The 19,350-nt window shown below is 39.2% G+C and overlaps 1 protein-coding gene across 5 annotated transcripts in view; it reads left to right on the forward strand.

Annotated features, from left to right (window-relative positions):
- LOC150108743 (twitchin-like) overlaps positions 1-19,350 on the forward strand; it is a 2,666,638-nt gene that overhangs the window by 750,162 nt on the left and 1,897,126 nt on the right. For all 5 annotated transcript variants that reach the window (XM_090390962.1, XM_090390961.1, XM_090390964.1 and 2 more), the window contains one exon: positions 15,874-16,024. In XM_090390962.1, coding sequence (XP_090247088.1) covers positions 15,874-16,024 — 151 coding nt within the window. The remainder of the gene's footprint in view (positions 1-15,873; positions 16,025-19,350) is intronic.

Raw genomic sequence — 19,350 nt, forward strand, 5'->3', positions numbered from 1 at the left:
GACTGTTTAAAATTAAAGTCTTTCTCTATTTTTTTCAGGCTGGTTTTTGCCTCTGCTTCTCTTAGTTTTTGTATCCTTAAAGCTTTGTATTCTTCTGGAATTCTTTTCCTTAGTAACTTACAAATACTCTTGTATTCTAGAAAATTTTCTTCAGATTTCTTCAGTTCTTTTCTCTTTTTCAGAGTTCTATAGTTTGAGGTGAGAGTCGTTCTCTTTTCTTTTGTTTCACAGGAATTTCTGATTTTTTCTAGCACTCGTTGAATTTATTAATAAAGTCAAAATAGCCACCATTTATGTAACAGTTCTTAATAGTCCATTCAGTCTCTTCTATATTATTATTATTATTATTAAACAAGACCTCAAGGAGTCAAAGACTCATCTAGGAGGTCCTTTTATCTCACACACATCTTATCATACCGCGTCTTAAACACATTCAAACTCCTTGCAGACACCACACTCTCAGGCAAGGCATTCCAATCACTCACAACTCTGCACGAAAAAAACCTGCCTCTCACTCCCCTACTCACACCCTCTTTATACAGTTTCCAGGGATGACCTCTGGTTCTCCCCTGATCTCCCACTATTCTCTGTAGAACTTCTCCACCATTGATCCTATAACAGCCCCTTACCAACTTGTAGGTCTCTATCATATCTCCCCTCTTCCTTCTCTCCACTAGACTCTGCAAATTACATCTTTTCAATCTTTCCTCATACTCGACATTCCAGAGGTCAGAAACTACTTTAGTCAGTCGCCTTTGGACCCTTTCCAACATCTCTTCATCCTTCTGAAAACCAGGTTACCAAATCTGGGCACAATAGTCCATGTATGGCCTCATCAAAGCTTTATATGGAACAAGAATCTCCCTACTTCTACACGACAGTGTCCTCCGCATCATTCCCAGAAGTCTTTGTGTTGTCTTCACAATTTTGGCGATGTGTCCCCTAAATTTTAGATCCTTATCCACTATCACTCCCAGATCTCTTATTTCCTCTACTTCCAACAATATATTCTCACCAAGCATAAATTCTGCATCGCCTCTTTGTTTTCCAAATTTTAAAAGCTTACATTTTGCAACATTGAACTCACATCCCCATTTGCTTGCCCAATCACTCAATTTATTCAAATCTTCTTGCAAGGCCACAACATCTTCACTACTCTTTATGGTTCGTCCCAACTTTGCATCATCTGCAAACAACTGAATATCTCCATCCAAATCTTCGCCAATATCATTAATATACAAGTTAAATAGTAATGGCCCTAAAACAGATCCCCGAAGGCACTCCACTAGTGACTTTCCTTTTCCTGGATATAGCACCCCCATACACAAGTTGTTGATATCCTATCAGATAGCCAGTCTCCAATCCCATGCACTAATCTAATATCCAACCCCATCTGCTCTATTTTGACTGTGTCAACTTATCATGAGGTATCTATCAAAGGTTTTTGTGAAATCCAAGTATATTACTGTCTATCCTTCTCCTCTGTCCAAGGAAGCAGTCACTTTATTGTAATAAGTAAGTATACTACCAAAACAGACCTCCCTTTAGCAAATTCATGCTGTCCATCAAAGATTATACCATTGTTGTCAACTCAACTCTGGATCCTAGTTCTCACAAGCTTCTCCAGCAACTTAACCACAACACCTGACACACAGATAGGCCTATAGTTTGATGCATGAGTTCGATCACCTCCTTATTGAAGTGGCACAGTCTTGCCCTCCTTCCACTCTTTAGGGACTTGACCAAGTGCAAGACTCGTATTGAAAAAATATGTCAAGGCAGGTGTCAACTCTCTAGCACACTCCTTCAGAATAAGCAGTGATATATTATCAAGTCCCACAGCCTTATTTACATCTAGTTTACTCAACTCCCCAAACACCTCTTGCTCACTTACAGTCAGTCTCTCCTCCCCATCATCAACTGCTCTCAATCTCTCCATGAAGTCACATTCACAAGATTGAAAGATCTTTATGAACTGCTCATTAAGTATCTCCACCACACATTCTGCAACAGCTGTCTTTATACCATTTCTTCCAATCAATGTCATCCTTCCATAATCATTCTTTCTTTTGCTGGCTACATATCGAAAGAACTCCCTAGGATTCTTTTTAGCTTCATTAACTAACTTCTGTTCATACCTCTCTTTAGCTCTCACCTACCAAGTCAACCTTCTTGCCTGGTCTTTGTAGACCTCATGAAATTGGTTACTTCCACTTCTCTTATTCTGCCTCCACAATGCCCTTTTTCTCTGTATTGCATCCTTAATCTCTTTATTCACCCATCTCACACCTACCTTATTTAACCTTCTCACCCGTGGTATACATTTAGACATTGCATCCACTAAATATTTTTTGAAAATCCCCTAAGCTGCATTGATCTCTTTTCCAGCTAACTCCTCATTCCATGCTGCCTGCACCTGCAAGCTGTCTGCTGAGCTCTTCATAATCACCCCCCTTGTAGTTCCACATATACCCTTTTTTCACAGGGGTCCTTGCACTGCTGGCAACCACCCAAGTAATCACCTCATGGTCACTTTCACCAATTGGTGGATGATTTGATACCTCATTGATATTTACATCCTCCGATGAGATGACCAAATCCAACACCCTTAATCCTCTTATGCCCTCTGTTACATACTGTCTGAGGTAGTCATCCTTCAAAAACTCAAGGAACTCATTTTCTTTACTTCCAGTTGCTATCTCTTCATTCCAGTCTATATTGCCATAATTAAAATAGCCCATAATGATCACCCTTTTCTTATTTGCTTGGCTTATTTGACTATACATTTCACTATCACCACCATCCACATTACCCGGTCTATAACAACATCCCACCAAGTATTTGATTCTATTCGCCTCTATCTCACACCATACTGCCCCAAAACCACTGGCCCTATTTCCCTCTTGCATCTCTACCTTGTATGGACATAACTCTTTCTCTATCATCAATAGCACTCCCCCACCCTTTTTATCCCTTCTATCCTCACGAAACACATCAAACCTTTCCATCTCTATTCCTGTCAGTAGAAGTGATCCTCATCTAACCATGTCTCACTTATTCCGAAAATCTCTGGGTACATAGATGCAATTAGTGCAACCATTTCATCTGCTTTGTTTCTTATACTTCTAGCATTGGTATACAAACAGAACTCATTTCTGGATCTACAGCTAGTTCCACTGATACCACTCATTCGATGTGATCTCTCCGTGCTGGACTGGGGCCATTTCCCTTTCTGCTTCTTCATTTTAGAACCCTTTGCAATTCCATCAGTTTCCTTTTGATCCCTGATCATCCCATTACTTTCCTGCCTACACATGCTCTCACCTCCTCTTGGAGCATCGACCTTTCTCATGCTGTGCACCCTTGTCCACCCTGAGCCTCCCCATTTCCCTGCTCCTCTTGCACACCCATTCTCTCATTTTCTATACTCATACCTCTCACTTCCTCATTCATTTCCACTTCTTCAATCTCTCCTGTCTTACTCTCCTGCTCTTCCACATCAATCCCCCTCTCGATCTGATTCATTCTCTCTATTCACTTCTCTACTTTCCAGCAGCAGTCTCTCCAAGCGACTCACACCATAACCACTCAAATGCAGTCCATCGCTCCCATACAGCTCACTTCGCCCCTCAAACTCATTCCACACATTAACAAACTGTACTCCCATCTCCTCACACATTTCAGTCAGAATATCGTTCATAATCCTTGCTCTCCGTCTCATTTCACCACAATCATACCTAGGCAACACACTGACTTCCCTTCCTGTCACACTATTCTCCTTTATCTTTCCAAGCAGTCTCCTGACATTCATTTTGACATTCTCTTTGTTCTCTCTCAAATCATTTGTACCAATTATTACAATAAACTGTTTTGCTTGTTCTCGCCTCATATTCAATGCCTCAATCATTCTACTCATTTTACCGCCTGGAAAACATACCTTGTGCATTTTATCCTCTAGCACACCTTTAATAATGGAGTCGCCATACAACGCCACTCGCTCATTTGTTAACTCTTTCATGCCATCATGATTTATTTTAATAGTTTTGACCTGAATTCTCTTAATTTCATTCCGCATCCATTTCATTTCTTGCTTCATCCAATCCAATTCACCTTCCGAACCTCGCGACACATTCTCTCTATCATTAAATCTTTCTAACTTTCTAACTCTCGACCCCCCCTCTTCTCACTTTCCCTCTCATTCATCCTTCTTGTTTCTGTACTTTCGGTCCAACATACGTCCAACTTTCAGTATCATTCTTCTTACTTTTACTGTCATTCATCTTTCTTTGGTTCAGTACTTTCGTTCCAACATGCATCCAACTTTCGCCATCATTCATTCTATTTTCACTATCATTCATTCTTTCGATTTTTTTTACTTGCGATTTCTGCATCACGCCATTTCTACTTTCATTCGTTCTCTCAATTTCGTTTCTTTCCGCCTCACTTTCGTCCCTTTTAACATCCGTTACGGTTGTCAAATCGCTCTTTTTCTTTTTTCCTGATTTTTTAACATTTTTTCGCCTGTCTTTCTCGCCATCCTCTTTCAAACGTGCTCTCACGACACAATCGGTACTAGCACTTTCTGTCATCAACTTCATATTCGCATTCATCAATTCCTCTTTCAGGTCACATTTCGCACACACCCTTCTTCCATCCGCACTAAACATCCACAAATCATTTATGTAATCGAAGGAATACATATAACAGACCTCACACTTAACGAACCGACTGAAATCCAAATTAAAATCATGGAATGACAATGCCGCCGCCATTTTTTTTTTTTTCTCTGCAGGTTACTCGGTCTAATATTAACGATTTCGTATTTAGTTTAAGCAAGAAAAAAACCCCACACTAATAATATCAGTAGCGTACAATGTTTACAGCCGCTCTTACTTAAACAATTACGCATATATACATAATTATTCCTAGTAAAACTTATCTGAATCAGGAGCTCTTCAAAACACATCCGTAGCGCTTGACCCACCAATATACTTTCTTAACTTGTGGTAGTCTATTTGTTTGGGTTGTCTTTTGTGGTTTGATGTTGCCCTGATATGTTGTTCTTTTTTGTGGTCTATTCTTATAATGGCTCTGAGGAGTCTGTGGTCAGAATCTATGTTAAAGTATGTTTTGCCTATTGTACCATCATTTTGTACCAGCCTTTTACAGTCTGTTAAAATGTAGTCAATTTCATTTTTTGTGTCTCCATTCGGTGATTGCCAAGTCCATCTTCTTCCTGGGCGTTTGTTGAAAAAAGTGTTCATGATAAAGAGTTGTTCAGTTGCAGCAAATTCAGCTAATCTCTCTCTCCTCTTCTATTTCTTTCTCCCAGGGCATGTGGTGCTGTAAACTTTCCTTTTTCTTTTTCACATCCTATTTTGGGATTAAAGTCACCACCACTGAATGTGTATGGTGACTTGTAATTTAATGCCTGTTCAAGATTCATGTAAAAATTTTCTATTTCTTGATTATCAGCTGCAGATGTTGGAGCATACCTGGATACTAATTTTATTTTTATATTGTTCTCTATTCCAATTAAAAGTACACCTATTCTTTCAGATATGATGTTTCAAGAAACGATCGACTTGGTGAGCTTAGAAGCTAAGCTTATTGGGATCACTGAGATGTGGTTGACATAAGAGGATATAATAACAGGAATAGAAGTAGCAGGGTAGAGCATTTTTTGGCAGGATAGTAATGGAAAGCGTGGTGTTGTTGAGTATTGCTTATGATAAGTGACGACTTATGTCCTCTAAGAGTGGCGGTTTTGGAAGGCAGCAACAAAAATGATTTTGAAAGCATATGGTGTGAAGCAGAGATAGGCAACATGGGATATTTAGTGGGGTGTTGCTACAAACCAAGGAGCACAGACGGTGTGACCACGAGATGTTTAGGCAGTCAAGCTTGAAAAGTGCAAGAAGAATAATTGTTATGGGAGATTTTAACAACAGTAGTATAAATTGGTGAGAGGAAGATGCATGTAGCAATAAGGGAATGGAATTTCTGGAATTCTTGAGGGACAAATGTCTGAGGCAGCATGTGATGGAGGAAACGAGAGGTTCAAGAGTTTTGGATTTGGTCATAGCATCAGAAGAGTTGATAACAACTGAGATGAAATCTCTCCCAAATGGCTGGTGGGAGAGATGTCATCTCAGTTATTATCAACTCTTCTGATGCTATGACCAAATCCAAAACTCTTGAACCTCCTGCATGTGGTTTTGACTTGGAAGATGAATAGTCATGCAGGAGTATCAAAGAGATAGGAATGTATGAAATTATAAGGCAGGTGATTATAACAGTCTTAGACATCAACTTGGGGAAGTTTCATGGAGGGAGGAATCGGAAGGCCAGGATATCATTAGAGCTTGGGAAATTGAGAAAGAATATTTGCTAGCAGCAATAGTAAGCTGTATTCCACAAGTGAAGAAGTGGATACAATTTGGTGTAAAGTCGATGGCAAACAATATCAAACAGGAACTGCAGATGAAAAAGTCAGGTCAGAACTTTCGTGGTGCTGTGATGTGTGGCTGGTGGTTGATTTAGCTGTATAAAGTTGTTTACACGTTTTAGTGAAATATTTTTGTTGAGGTGTATTTCTTTTAAAATTATGATGTTTAGGTTGAGCACATTGCATATAGGTTTGCGTAAATTTTCTATTGGTTTTTAGTGAGTATACTTTATGAAACTGTAGTGGCAGAGAATGTGCGAGCAACTAAGCCTAATTTGAGTAGAAGCTGATTATAGTACTTTGTTGTATGCAACTGCTTAAGGATTTCTGTTGCTAGTACTATGCTGCTCAATTTAGTTAAGGAATCCTAATATAAGGGGAGAGTTAGCGAGGGGCCAACCACCCCTCCTGTAAAAACCCTATTGGTTACGAAACAAGCACCACAGAAGCCTTGGAATTCGGATGCCTTTGCGATGATGATTATTAATCGTTTTGGGACCTGGAATATACGAAGTTTGGTGAAAGAAGGAGCTCTTTTTAATGTGACGAATATCTTATGACAGTATAAAATTGGACGTTGTACTGTACAAGAGGCGCGATGGCTGGGACATGGCTCAACCCGCAATCAGGGGTACACGCTATTATAGTGGTGACGACAGAGGACGAAAAGTACTTGGAACTGCGTTTTTAGTTAGTGATAAATTTTTACGTAATATTTTAGATTTTAAACCTGTGAACAATCGACTGTGTACTATTAGAGTTAAGGGACATTTTCAAAGTGTGTCTATTGTGAACTGTTATGCATCTACTGAAGAGAGCTTAGAAGAAGCTAAAGATTGTTTCTATGAAGTGCTTGAGCATACTTGTGCTAATCTACTGTCCTATGAAGTCAAGCTAGTAGTGGGGGATTTCAACGCTAAACTGGGAAGAGAGCGTGTGTGGCACCCTTTTGTGGGTAGTGAGAGCCTACACGAGGAGTGCAATGATAACGGGATCCGACTTGCAAGTTTTGCCACCGCTACGAGATGCTTTGTAAAGAGCACTATGTTTGCACATAAAGACATCCATAAGCAGACCTGGAGATCACCAGACAGTAGAACAGCTAACCAAATAGACCATGTACTAGTGTATCGATGTCACCACAGCTCCTTCTCAGATGTGAGAAGTTTCAGAGGAGCAGAGGTAGATAGCAACCACTACTACCTGGTAGCCTACAATTTCAAGCATAGAATTGTGGTTCAGAAGCCTGCATGTTCTGCCATATGATCGGCATCGGACCTGGACAAGTTGAAACAGCAGAAGGCAAACGGGCTTTCCAGTTAGAGTTGCAGAATCGTTTTGGAGAGTTACAGGAGGAAGATGATGATCCGGATGAAATGTGGGACTCCATCAAAAATACGGGCGCATTAGCTGCCTCGAGAATTGTGGGGAAAGAGAAAGAGGAGGAGAAAAGCATGGTTTAATAGAGAGTGTGAAGAAGCTGTAGCAAAATGAAGGGAAGCATTAATGAATGCTTCCCTTCATTTCGCTACAGCTTTCTACCTAGCAGATAGCAGGAAGAAAGTTGCATATGGGAGGGTGAGAAGAGTGGTGAATACATGTCTATGCAGGAAAAATTGGAACTATCTTAATGAGAAAGTGGCTAGTATAGAGAGAAATAGGGTGATGAATAATGGGTTGGAGATGTACCAGACAATCAAGCGGCAACCATAAGAGATGAGAGAGGAAATCTATTAACAAACTCAAAAGATGCTCTCACTTGGTGGCATAGATATTTCGCAAACTTGCTGAATGTCAGTATTGGAGGATTATACTCCTTAACTGCTGAACCATTTATTGAAGAGCCGACATTTAGTGAGATTACTCATTCTATCTGCATGCTGAAAATTAATAAGGCTCCAGGAGTGGGCTGCATACTGGCTGAGCTCCTGAAGAATGGTGGGGACGTCCTGCTGGAGCAGCTGCACTGGCTCATCTGGGTGATCTGGTGAGAAGAACAGCTGCCCAACGAGTCGCTGATTCCCCCCCAGTATATAAGAAAGGAGATAAAGCTCAATGCAGCAACTGTAGGGGCATCTTGCTGCTGTTGACTGGCTACGAGGTGCTCTCTAACATCATGCTAATGCACCTCACACCATATGCAGAAGAGTGCCTTGGTGACTACCAGACGGGCTTCAGGAGGAATCGTTCCACAATAGACCAGCTCTTCATGCTGTGCAAAGTTTTTGAAAAGTGCTGGGAATATAACCGGGAAGTTCTAAATATTTTCATAGACTTTTCTAAAGCCCATGACTCAATATGCGCCAAAATATGGCAGGTGTTAGAAGAGCTGGGAATTCCTCGAAAACTCCAAAAAATGGTGCAAGTGTGCTTAGCTGGTTCATGAGCAAGAGTGAAAGCAGATGGTGACCTGTCGGACCTATTTCAAGTACAGACCGGTGTGAAGTAGGGTGATGGGATTACTCTGATTCTCTTCAATATAGTGTTGAAAAAAGTAATTAGAAGCACACAGCAATTAGCAGGTGGAGTTGACATGGGGATGCAAGTTAGGATTCTTGGCTACGCAGACGACCTGAATGTCATCGCACATCAGTGGGATGAGGAAATGGCATTGGTTACTGCTATTGAAGAAGCTGCAGAAGAAGTTGGCCTGAAGATAAATGCCAAGAAGACAAAATACCTTTTTATGAGTCGCCATGCTGCTCAAGATCCAGAGGGAGCTGCAAAGTTTGAGAGGGTGACGGTATTTAGGTACCTGGGTTCTTTCATGACTGAAGACAAGTTGAGGCTGATGTCCAGAGTTAGATAAATGCTGCGAATGTGGCCTATTATCATCTGCGTCCCCATTTTGCTTCATGCTTGTTGTCTTGGACTACAAATGTAGGACTATAAAAGACTGATCAGGCCTGTTCTCCTCTACGGTGCTGAAGCGTGGACTCTTACGGCAAGACAAGTTGATCACCTGAGAATATTCAAGAACAAGATGCTACGACGTATCTATTGAGGAGTCATGGCAGACGGAGTTTGGAGGAGGTGGTTCAATGCTGCCATACACGCTTTATACAACTCGGCAGATGTCTTGATGGAGCTGTGAGCCCGTTGTCTTCAGTGGCTGGGTTACCTGTACCATATGGGCGCCAAGAGGACTGTGAGACAAGTGTGGGAGGCCCGACCCCTATCAGGGAGGCCTCCAGGGAGACCGAGAAGGAGATGGGTGGATCAGGAGAAGGAAGACCCGCAGGCTGTCGGGCTGGAGACAAGAACGTGGTGGACAGTCACAGAGGACCGTGCCCAGTGGCGGCATGTGGTGCTTGAGGCCAGAAGTCCCTCTGAGCCGATAGCGCTTGGCTAATGTAATGTAATATAATTCCACAAGTGAAGAAATGGACACAATTTGGTGTAAAGTGGATGACAAACAATATCAAACAGGAACTTCAGGTGAAAAAGAGATTATGAAAGAGATATAAGGAGACAGGTGAAAAGATGCATGAAGAATATAAGACACAGGCCAGGAGAGTGACTAGTATTGTAAGGAAGGTGAAACTGGAATATGAGAAGAGGTTGGCCCTAAGATCCAAAGAAAATCCTAAGGAATTCTTTAGCTATGTCGCCAGTAGGAGAAGAAATGATTGTGGAAGAATGACATTGTGGGATAAAAATTGGAATAGAGTGACTGATGCAGAGAACATAGTGGAATTGTTCAATAAACACTTTAGTGGTGTATTTCATTCTGGAGGAGTCAATTATGATACTAGAGGGATAGGCCAGGTTCGAGGTTTAGAGGTGCAGGAGGAGAACGTGTTTCAAATATTGAGCACTCTGGATGTCAGTAAAGCTGTGGGACTGGATGGTATTTCACCACGAGTTTTGAGAGAATGTGCTAAGCAACTGACAGCTCCTTTGACCTGACTTTTCAATGAAACTGGCTACGTGAAAGGTGCCCAAGGAATGGAAGGAAGGTAAGATAGTACCATTGCATAAGGGTGGTAGCAGACTGGAAGTGTCAAATTATAGGCCAGTTTTTGTGTCTCATCAGTAGTTTTTAAGGTCTTGGAGAAATTAGTTAGGGACCATATACAACAGTGGGCAGATGAGGGTAATGTTATCTATGAGAGACAACATCAGAGGCGAATGCTGGTCTTGAAATTCATGCTTGCTCTTGTTATCATTCAGGGAGTGAGAGGTGTGATTGAAGTCTGATTAGCGGAATAATGAATTACTGATCATTTAAAACTATATATTTAGAAATTTATGTACATTTAATCATACAAATGCAACATTTATTTTACAAATAATATTCTATCTTTTTCAATTTAGCTACTTGAATACAAATTCTACCCTACGGTTCTTCTTTATGAACTGGTCAATAAAATTTTTATAAAAAGTTGGTTGTAACTTAATTTTCCCAAGCAACACGTACACTTGTAAAGGCTGGCTGATGCTCACTGACTAGAGCTACGTTGACTTGAATGAAATTACAGTGCTGTTGCACGGACCTGAAAGCAACTACAACCAAGCAAGCCAAGGTAGCTTTGACTAGACGAGCAAGCATCAGCCTTCAGTATGCAATGCAAAGCTCAATTATTGCCATGCAAGCTTAAGACATCTGCTGTCTACAAAAATAAAAGCCTAATGGAATGCTTATAAATGCATGCATTTATTAACAAATAAATATTATTTCTTTCTCAGTTAATGAGCTTGTGCATCAAGTATAGCAAGCATGGAGAATTCACCACTGGACAACCTGTATTTGTGAGGTGATGCTCTTGTTTTAGTAATAAGTTAGCGTTTTATAATAAAGTTACAAGAGCAGTAGATGAGGGAAAGGCATATACTGCCATTTTCTTGGATTTAGCGAAGGCATTTGACAGGGTGCCACACGATAAGCTGATGTTTAAGTTGCAGCACATGGGTTTAAATGTCGGGTTAGTCAAATGGATTCAGGATTGGCTGACTGATAGGTATCAGAGAGTTGTGTATGGTGGGGCAATATCAAGGAAGCAGAAGGTTACAAGTGGGGTTTCCACAGGGCTCATTACTAGGACCAATATTGTTTAACCTTTATATCAATCACACCGTCAGTGAATTGCAGGGGAATATTCAGTTGTTTGCAGACGAAGTGAAGCTGGGTAGGATTATTAATATTAGAAAGAAATATAAATATTATTTCTTTCTCAGTTAATGAGCTTGTGCATCAAGTATAGCAAGCATGGAGAATTCACCACTGGACAACATGTATTTGTGAGGTGATGCTCTTGTTTTAGTAATAAGTTAGCGTTTTATAATAAAGTTACAAGAGCAGTAGATGAGGGAAAGGCATATACTGCCATTTTCTTGGATTTAGCGAAGGCATTTGGCAGGGTGCCACACGATAAGCTGATGTTTAAGTTGCAGCACATGGGTTTAAATGTCGGGTTAGTCAAATGGATTCAGGATTGGCTGACTGATAGGTATCAGAGAGTTGTGTATGGTGGGGCAATATCAAGGAAGCAGAAGGTTACAAGTGGGGTTTCCACAGGGCTCAGTACTAGGACCAATATTGTTTAACCTTTATATCAGTCACACCGTCAGTGAATTGCAGGGGAATATTCAGTTGTTTGCAGACGAAGTGAAGCTGGGTAGGATTATTAATATTAGTGCAGATGTGGTAGTTCTGGAAGATGATTTGAACAAGCTAGACAGATGGGCAAATAAATTGGGATGTCAGTTTAATGCAGCAAAATGTAAGGTCTTGAGGATTGGGACACATCCATGGGATGCTGCATACTCTGTTGGAGGAGATAAACTGGAGGAAGTAGGTTACACAAGAGATCTGGGGTTTATGATTGATAGAAACCTGAAATTCAAGGAACATATTGCAAAGGTGATGAAGATAAGAAAGAGGATTGCTGCAATAATGAGAAGGGCACTGACCTGCAGAGATAAAAGAGTTATCATTCTATTATATAAGACCCTGATCAGACCACACTTAAAACTATTGTTCTCAGATTTGGTCCCCAAGATTTGAAGGGGATAAATTAACTGTGGAAATTGTACAGAGTCAGATAACAAAGATAGTTTTGGGACTGCACAGTGTTAGTTATGAGGCTGAAGGAATGTGGACTGCAAAGTTTGGTAAATAGAAGAAGGAGAGGTGATATGATTGAGACTTTTAAACTGTTGAGAGGTGGTTACAGTGTTAACACTGGGGAGTTCTTTCTCTTGGTTAAACAGCAGGAAGTAGTGATGACAAGGGGCCACCCTTGGAAGTTACAAAAGGAAACTGTGACCAGGAAGGTGAGGAGCGGTTTCTTTGCATGGAGGGTGGTGGAACCATGGAATGCATTGCCTGATGGAGTGGTGAGAGTGAGATCAGTCAATGAGTTTAAGGAGTAATGTGATAGACTTTGTGTTTGCTAGGAGGGACCTCCCACGATGAGTCTTGATAGACTTGTGTTTTCTAGGAATTACCTTCCACGATGAGTCTTTTGACATCTTGGAGGCCTGAATAATAATAATTAGATTTAACAATGAAGCCCACTCTTCCTTTTTGCCATTGCTTGAGGATGCTCCGAGTAGCTGTGAGCCATCATACCATCTTGCTGTCAGTTTCAATCTTTTTGTTTCATTCACTAGTAGGATATCTAAGTTGATATTGGTTAGTTCAATGATTAATAAATCTATTCTGTAGTCGCTTGCCAGAGTTCGAGCATTGAGGATACTGATTGCCATTTTCAAAGATCTAAGAGGCTGCCTACCTTCATCTGTGAGATTCTTAGCACCCCTATTTGCACTCGGTACCTTACCGCCACTGTAGAAAAGTGAGTGTTGGCCACACAGGACTCTGAGGCTGTTTCTGTTGTTGCAGTAGTGGCATCTTTGCTGTAGTCACATATGCAATTCTCCTGACTAGGGTTCTGAAGTGTTTCCCAGTGTTCTGTTAGTGGTGTTGGTCCAGGTCCATCAGACCTAGACCAACACCACTAATGGACTTTGTACGCCATTAGTATAAACCATAAAAACGTCACTGTGTCTATACTTATCATTATCCACTACAGACCCCACTGGGCTGAATGTTACCTGAAGCGGCCCCCCCCAAAAGCATCCATTCCTACAAGAGTCCACCCCTACTTCAATTCACCCTGGGAATTCTAGTTTCCCTGCATTGACACACCGACTCCTTTGGAAAACAGCAATATCTCTCCAGAAGTTTATGTTCTTCCTCATTCAAATGCAAGTGGTCTCTCGCATACTGTTCCTCTCTGTTCTCAAATGCCCTAAAAGCATTCACATATTCCAATCTTCTCTTCTGACACATTCTGACTATTATGCTATTTATTATTACTGCTCTTCTGCTAAGCTCTTGATTATCATACTTGGGTAACACACATCAGGGGCGACCTGTGAATTTTTAAGTGGGGGTGCTGCCTATACAAAATTAAAAAAAAATCATTATTTTTTTCCTAATTAGTAACCAATTTTTTAATAAATTGGTTACTAACCGATTTATTAAAAAATGGGCAGCACCCCCACTTAAAAATTCACAGGCCGCCACTGGCATACATTATCTTTCCTCTCTGTGTTTTCTTTTGTACAACCTGAAGCATGAATCTCAGATCTCCCGCCACTCAATTTACACTGCCTCTCAAGTCATTCATGCTCATATTCACTTCATCCACCCTTTCTCCCTGCTTAATTTCCATAGCCACACTTTCTATCCACGCAAACATTTCTCCAGGCAAACATTTCTCCAGGCAAACATTTCTCTGGCATCCTATGTTGCACACCATGGATCATCGAGTCTCTATACATCACACCTCTTACCTCTCTCTTCTTTGATTGCTCACCTGCATCTCTCTCTCTCTCCTCTAACCCTTTCTCTCAGTGTTCACCTACACCTCCTGGCCTGGCATCACTTTAATTCCTGGTTCCAGCACTCCCTCGTATTCTTCTTACTTCCTCTCTCTGACTGTTTGCCTTCTCTCCTCTTATATCATTCCCATAACTCTCTCTCATTCCATCTCTTCTGCTGTTCCCATTCTCTCCTCTTCTATCCTTTCCATAACTCTCTTTCATTCCTTCTCTTCTACTGTTTCTATTCTCTCCTCTTCTATCATTCCCATAACTCACTCTCACTCCTGCTCTGATTTGCCTTGCATTCATTCCATTGACATACTCTCATCTTTCATATCTATCTATGTCTATCCATCTCATCTATCTGCAAGTTAGTCACTCTTACTCACCATCTATCCTCCCAATCAAGACCATCCTCGAAAAATTTGCAATCATTCAAGTCTTCCACACTCACCACTCTTATTTTTTCATTCATATTTCGCCTATCACACGACTCGTCTCTTGAGATTCTCTTGCTCCTCACACAATGAGGTCAGATATCGTAACATCCGACTCACTAAATTCCTCCCGTTACCTACATTTTACGCATATACGCACCCCCTTTCTCTCACTCACCACATATCCAACTGCTGGGACACATACATGCTACAAGTCCCGCATGCCACAAAATCCTTTATTATATTACACAAAATAGAGTCCTTGAATGTGGGAGGACTTGGCAACATGCCATTTTTAATTGGAGCTGCTGCTGGTGCCATCATTAACTCAGTGCCAAGGTTCTACTACAACTAAATGCTAAATACTACTACAACTAAACGCTAAGTACTAAATACTACTACAACTAAATGCTAAATACTTTGTTATATGCTGTACTATAAAGCTAATTTAATATGCTATATAAGTTTAAACTATATTTAACTATACTAAATAACAAAAACTTATATTCTCTTCTACCTCATATGCATCCAACTCTGACCTCGCTTTCTTGGTAACCCAAAAATAATACAGTATGACAATTAAAGTCCAGAAGCAACACTACTAGAGAACACTTGTGTTACTGAGAAAAACAAAAAAGTAACACATTTCATGACAGAGTCACACTATACACCATTTAAAAAACACTTTTTTTTTTTTTTGCCACAGCTCAAATCCACTGTCACGTGCTTCAGTGATTCTCTTTGGGAAACAATAATTGTCAGAGGTCCCAGTTTATATTCTAGGCTGCCTACAAATGCTTAGATAGTTTCGCCCACCTGTTTCATATTGTATTCTCTTTGTGTATGTATATGTTGCAAATGTTGTTTGTACTTCCAGAAGATGTCTTGGTGACTGAGACAACATATTGAAAGCATTAAATTTAGTTTTTAATCCTTTCCTAGTGCTGTCAATACTCCATTATACCTCCAGCATGATATCTTCCCAGCACTTAAGCCTTAACACATGGACTGGGAAATAGTGACAAGATAGAAAGTTTCTGTATGTGCGCTATTACCAATTTATCATTATGACCGAACAATATTATATCAATCTTATATGAAGATATATAAAGTATAATGCAAGCTGTAATCTGATTATTGTCTCCATTTCTTTAGAACAAATGTTCAAATTTGTGAAGATGTTGAAAAGTCAAAAGGTAACGGAAAAAGAGGAAATTACTTTGGAATGTGAAGTAGATGAATGGGAAGCCAGAGTCAAATGGTTTAAAGGAACTCAACAGATCAAACCTGATAAAACTGACAAGTCGTAAGTTATAATTTTCTCACTTCTTTCTAGATATTCTTAGACCAAGTATACAAGGAGCTTTTACCTCATGAGCTACCATTATTTTCAAACATTTGAGTGCATGGGTGTGTGTGTTTCTGCATATATGCATGCTGGAAAGGTATGATCATTGTAGTGAATTACTTTTGAATCTTGTGAATTTACTGACTTACAGTACCACTACTGCTGCTACCACCACCACCACTACTACTGCTGATATTACTAATAATTTTTAAATAACAATACAATTTTTTTAATTTATTTATAGCATAAATATTTTCATATTTACAATGAACATCTTGAGATGCATTCCAACATATTCTGTTACAAAATCTACAATGGAGTGAGCATGCATTTTCCATTTTCTGTGATGATGGTAATTTTTCATATAATAATTATTTTTTATTTATTTAATTAAATTAACAATTAAAATTGCAATCAAGGTATCTTAAGACAATTACATGTAGAAGCTCTAAGTTAATTAAACAATAAAGGTTGAACAGGGATAGTCAATAATGACATGATAATTATTATTATTAACATCTGACCTCCATGGAGTCAAAGGACTCATTGCAGGAGATCTACATCATCAAACCATGCCTGAAATCCATTCACAATTTCTGCACTCACCAGAAAACCAATGCATTCCACTCCCCAATCCCTCTCCAGGCAAAGAATCTCTCCTCACTCTCCATACAAAGAACCTTCTCCTCACTCCCCTGTTCACATCCTCCGTATACAGCTTCATGTGATTACCTCTAATTCATCTCTTGCCTCCCTCTACTTTCTGAAAATTTCTTCCACATTAATCTGGTAACAACCCCTCACCAACATGTATATCTCAATCACATATGTCCTCTTCTCCATCTATTCACAAGGCTCTGTAAGTTGCATTTCCTCAGTCTCTTCTCATATCTGACATTTCATAGACTTGACACTAACTTAGGAAACCTTTTCTGGATCCTCTCTAATACATCTTCCTCTCCCTGAAAACCAGTAGACTAAATTTGTGCACAGTAGTCCACATGCAGGCTGATCAATTCCTTATATAAGGGAACAATAACATCGTTGCCATAATCCATTGTAATGCTCAACAGTTTTAGCAGTGTTATCCCTAAACTTCAAGTCTCTGTCTGCCATCACTCCCAGATATCTCCTCCACCCCCTTCAAAATTTCTCCATTAATTTTACACTTTGCATCCCAACCTTACCTGCCAAATTTCAAGACATTGCACTTTGCAACATTAAACTGATAGTTCTGCTCATTTGCCAACCCACATAGCCTACTGAAGTCCTCCTGCAAAGGGACAATATCTGCTCTACTTCTCATAGCTTTTCTCAACTTTGCATCAACAGCAAACAACTGCACATCTTTTATTAAGTTGGTCCCAATGGCATTAATTTACTAAATGTTTCATTAATAATAGTTTGGTTCACTGTGCTACTCTAGTAAGGTTTAGTACAGAACTGCTGAATGCAGTTTTTTTTTTTAATAAATATACATAATCTATCTATCTATGTTTTTTACACTATTGCATTTTTTTCATGTTTGTTCTGCTAATATCATGCTGACATCTTCAAAACTTGCATGTAAACTTATCTGAAGATGGTTTTGGATTGCATGATTTCATGGTTTTAATTTATTATCCACATCACTAGAAGTATCTAATTTCATTTATATTTCTGTTTGATCACACAGACACGTGCACTCCTGCAAGTGCATTTCTCTCTCTTTCTTTCTCTCTCTTTCTTTCTCTATCTCTAGGTATAGGATATGGTGTATTTGTGATGGCCTCTAATTCATCTCTTGTTTTTTATGCTTATTTGGAATAGTTTCCATTTAATTTTTAGTGTTATTATAGTATATGATTTCATTTGCCTGTTCATCCAAAAATTTCTCTTTTGGAATGGTAGTTTGCTTATCATGTCACCGACCTGGTTGTCCGAGTGATTAATGTATCATCTCCCCAAACAAAAGGCTGTAGGGTGAAGTCCTGCAATGGGTATGGATATTTGCGATTGCCTTTAGGTGGGAGATAAATTTCATCGCCCAAGGTCTTAAGTAGCTTGAAAAAAAAAGTTCCATGTCTGGTCTCTAGAGTACAGTTTCCAGACTATGTAAAAAATCATTTAAAAAAATACAAAAAATATATAAAATTGATAAAAGAAAATTCTTAGCCCACTCATGATAAAAAAACGTGCTATGGTTTGCAAACAACCTTTTATGGGTGGGAGCAACATAAAAAAAAAAAAAATATATATATATATATATATATATATATATATATATATGTGTGTGTGTAAAATCTGTAGATGGTTTTTGCATAATAGTGACTGTTGTATTTACATGTGAAGTAGTTTACTGATTATGGTCATGTTAACAGATTCACTGCTCTTGTTATTCTGTAGCCAGAATTGAAGTAGTCTTTTAGCATGACTATGTATTGTCATAGGTGTTTTACCTTCAATATTTTATATTCTTTCTGTGCAGTCTGTATGAGTGTTCAATTCATTTTTTTTTCTAGAAATTAGTTTTATCATTTTATAAAACTTGTGGTTGTGGTTAGTAATGTTATGCAATACATATCTCTGTTGTTGCAGCAGGTGTTATTGAAATAGTGTTCTTAGGTTCTTTATGCTCAGGATTTTGTATTTTGCCATCAGTGGTTCAGTTATTGTCTGTGTATTGGATCTATAAAACACTGGTGAAGCAATTCTTTAGCAAAGTTTTTTTAAATTTAAAGAGACCCAATAAGGTGACTGTTTACTGTATTTGCAGACATTTGGATTTTACTTTGGCATTGCTTTACAAATTCTGTGATATATGATTTTTTTTTTTTTTTAATGTTAGTTGCAAAAGACATGTTTAGCTAGGAAGAGTTTTGCAGCAATGGTGCATGGCTTGTGATGAAGGTATTCTATGTGTTTAGTTCCCTTAAGGTGCCTGGCTATGTATAGAATGAGGTATTTCACATGTGTTACAGGTATAATGTATAATTTCAGAACAGTGAGAGCAGCTGTGGGCAATGCAATTGTATGCACGATTCTTGGATTGCTTATTATTCTCATGTACGTGTTTAGCTTTGTTTGCTATAAGTAAATTCTGGTAGAAGTAGATAGTTATTTTATTTAGATAAAGTTGTGCTTTGGATAATAATAATAATAATAAATATTGTTATTGTAATTCACAGTTGAAACACAATTCTTCATACAATTGAAACACAGCCAAAACAAAATATCATTCAAACAATTTGACTGGTTATATAGACCATTCTGATTCTATCCTAGAATCTAAGAATATAATAAAT

Source organism: Typopeltis vanoorti, chromosome 3 (assembly GCF_054136105.1).
Source record: "Typopeltis vanoorti isolate ZY-2024b chromosome 3, IOZ_Tvanoo_1.0, whole genome shotgun sequence".
In the NCBI taxonomy this organism is placed as follows: domain Eukaryota; kingdom Metazoa; phylum Arthropoda; class Arachnida; order Uropygi; family Thelyphonidae; genus Typopeltis; species Typopeltis vanoorti.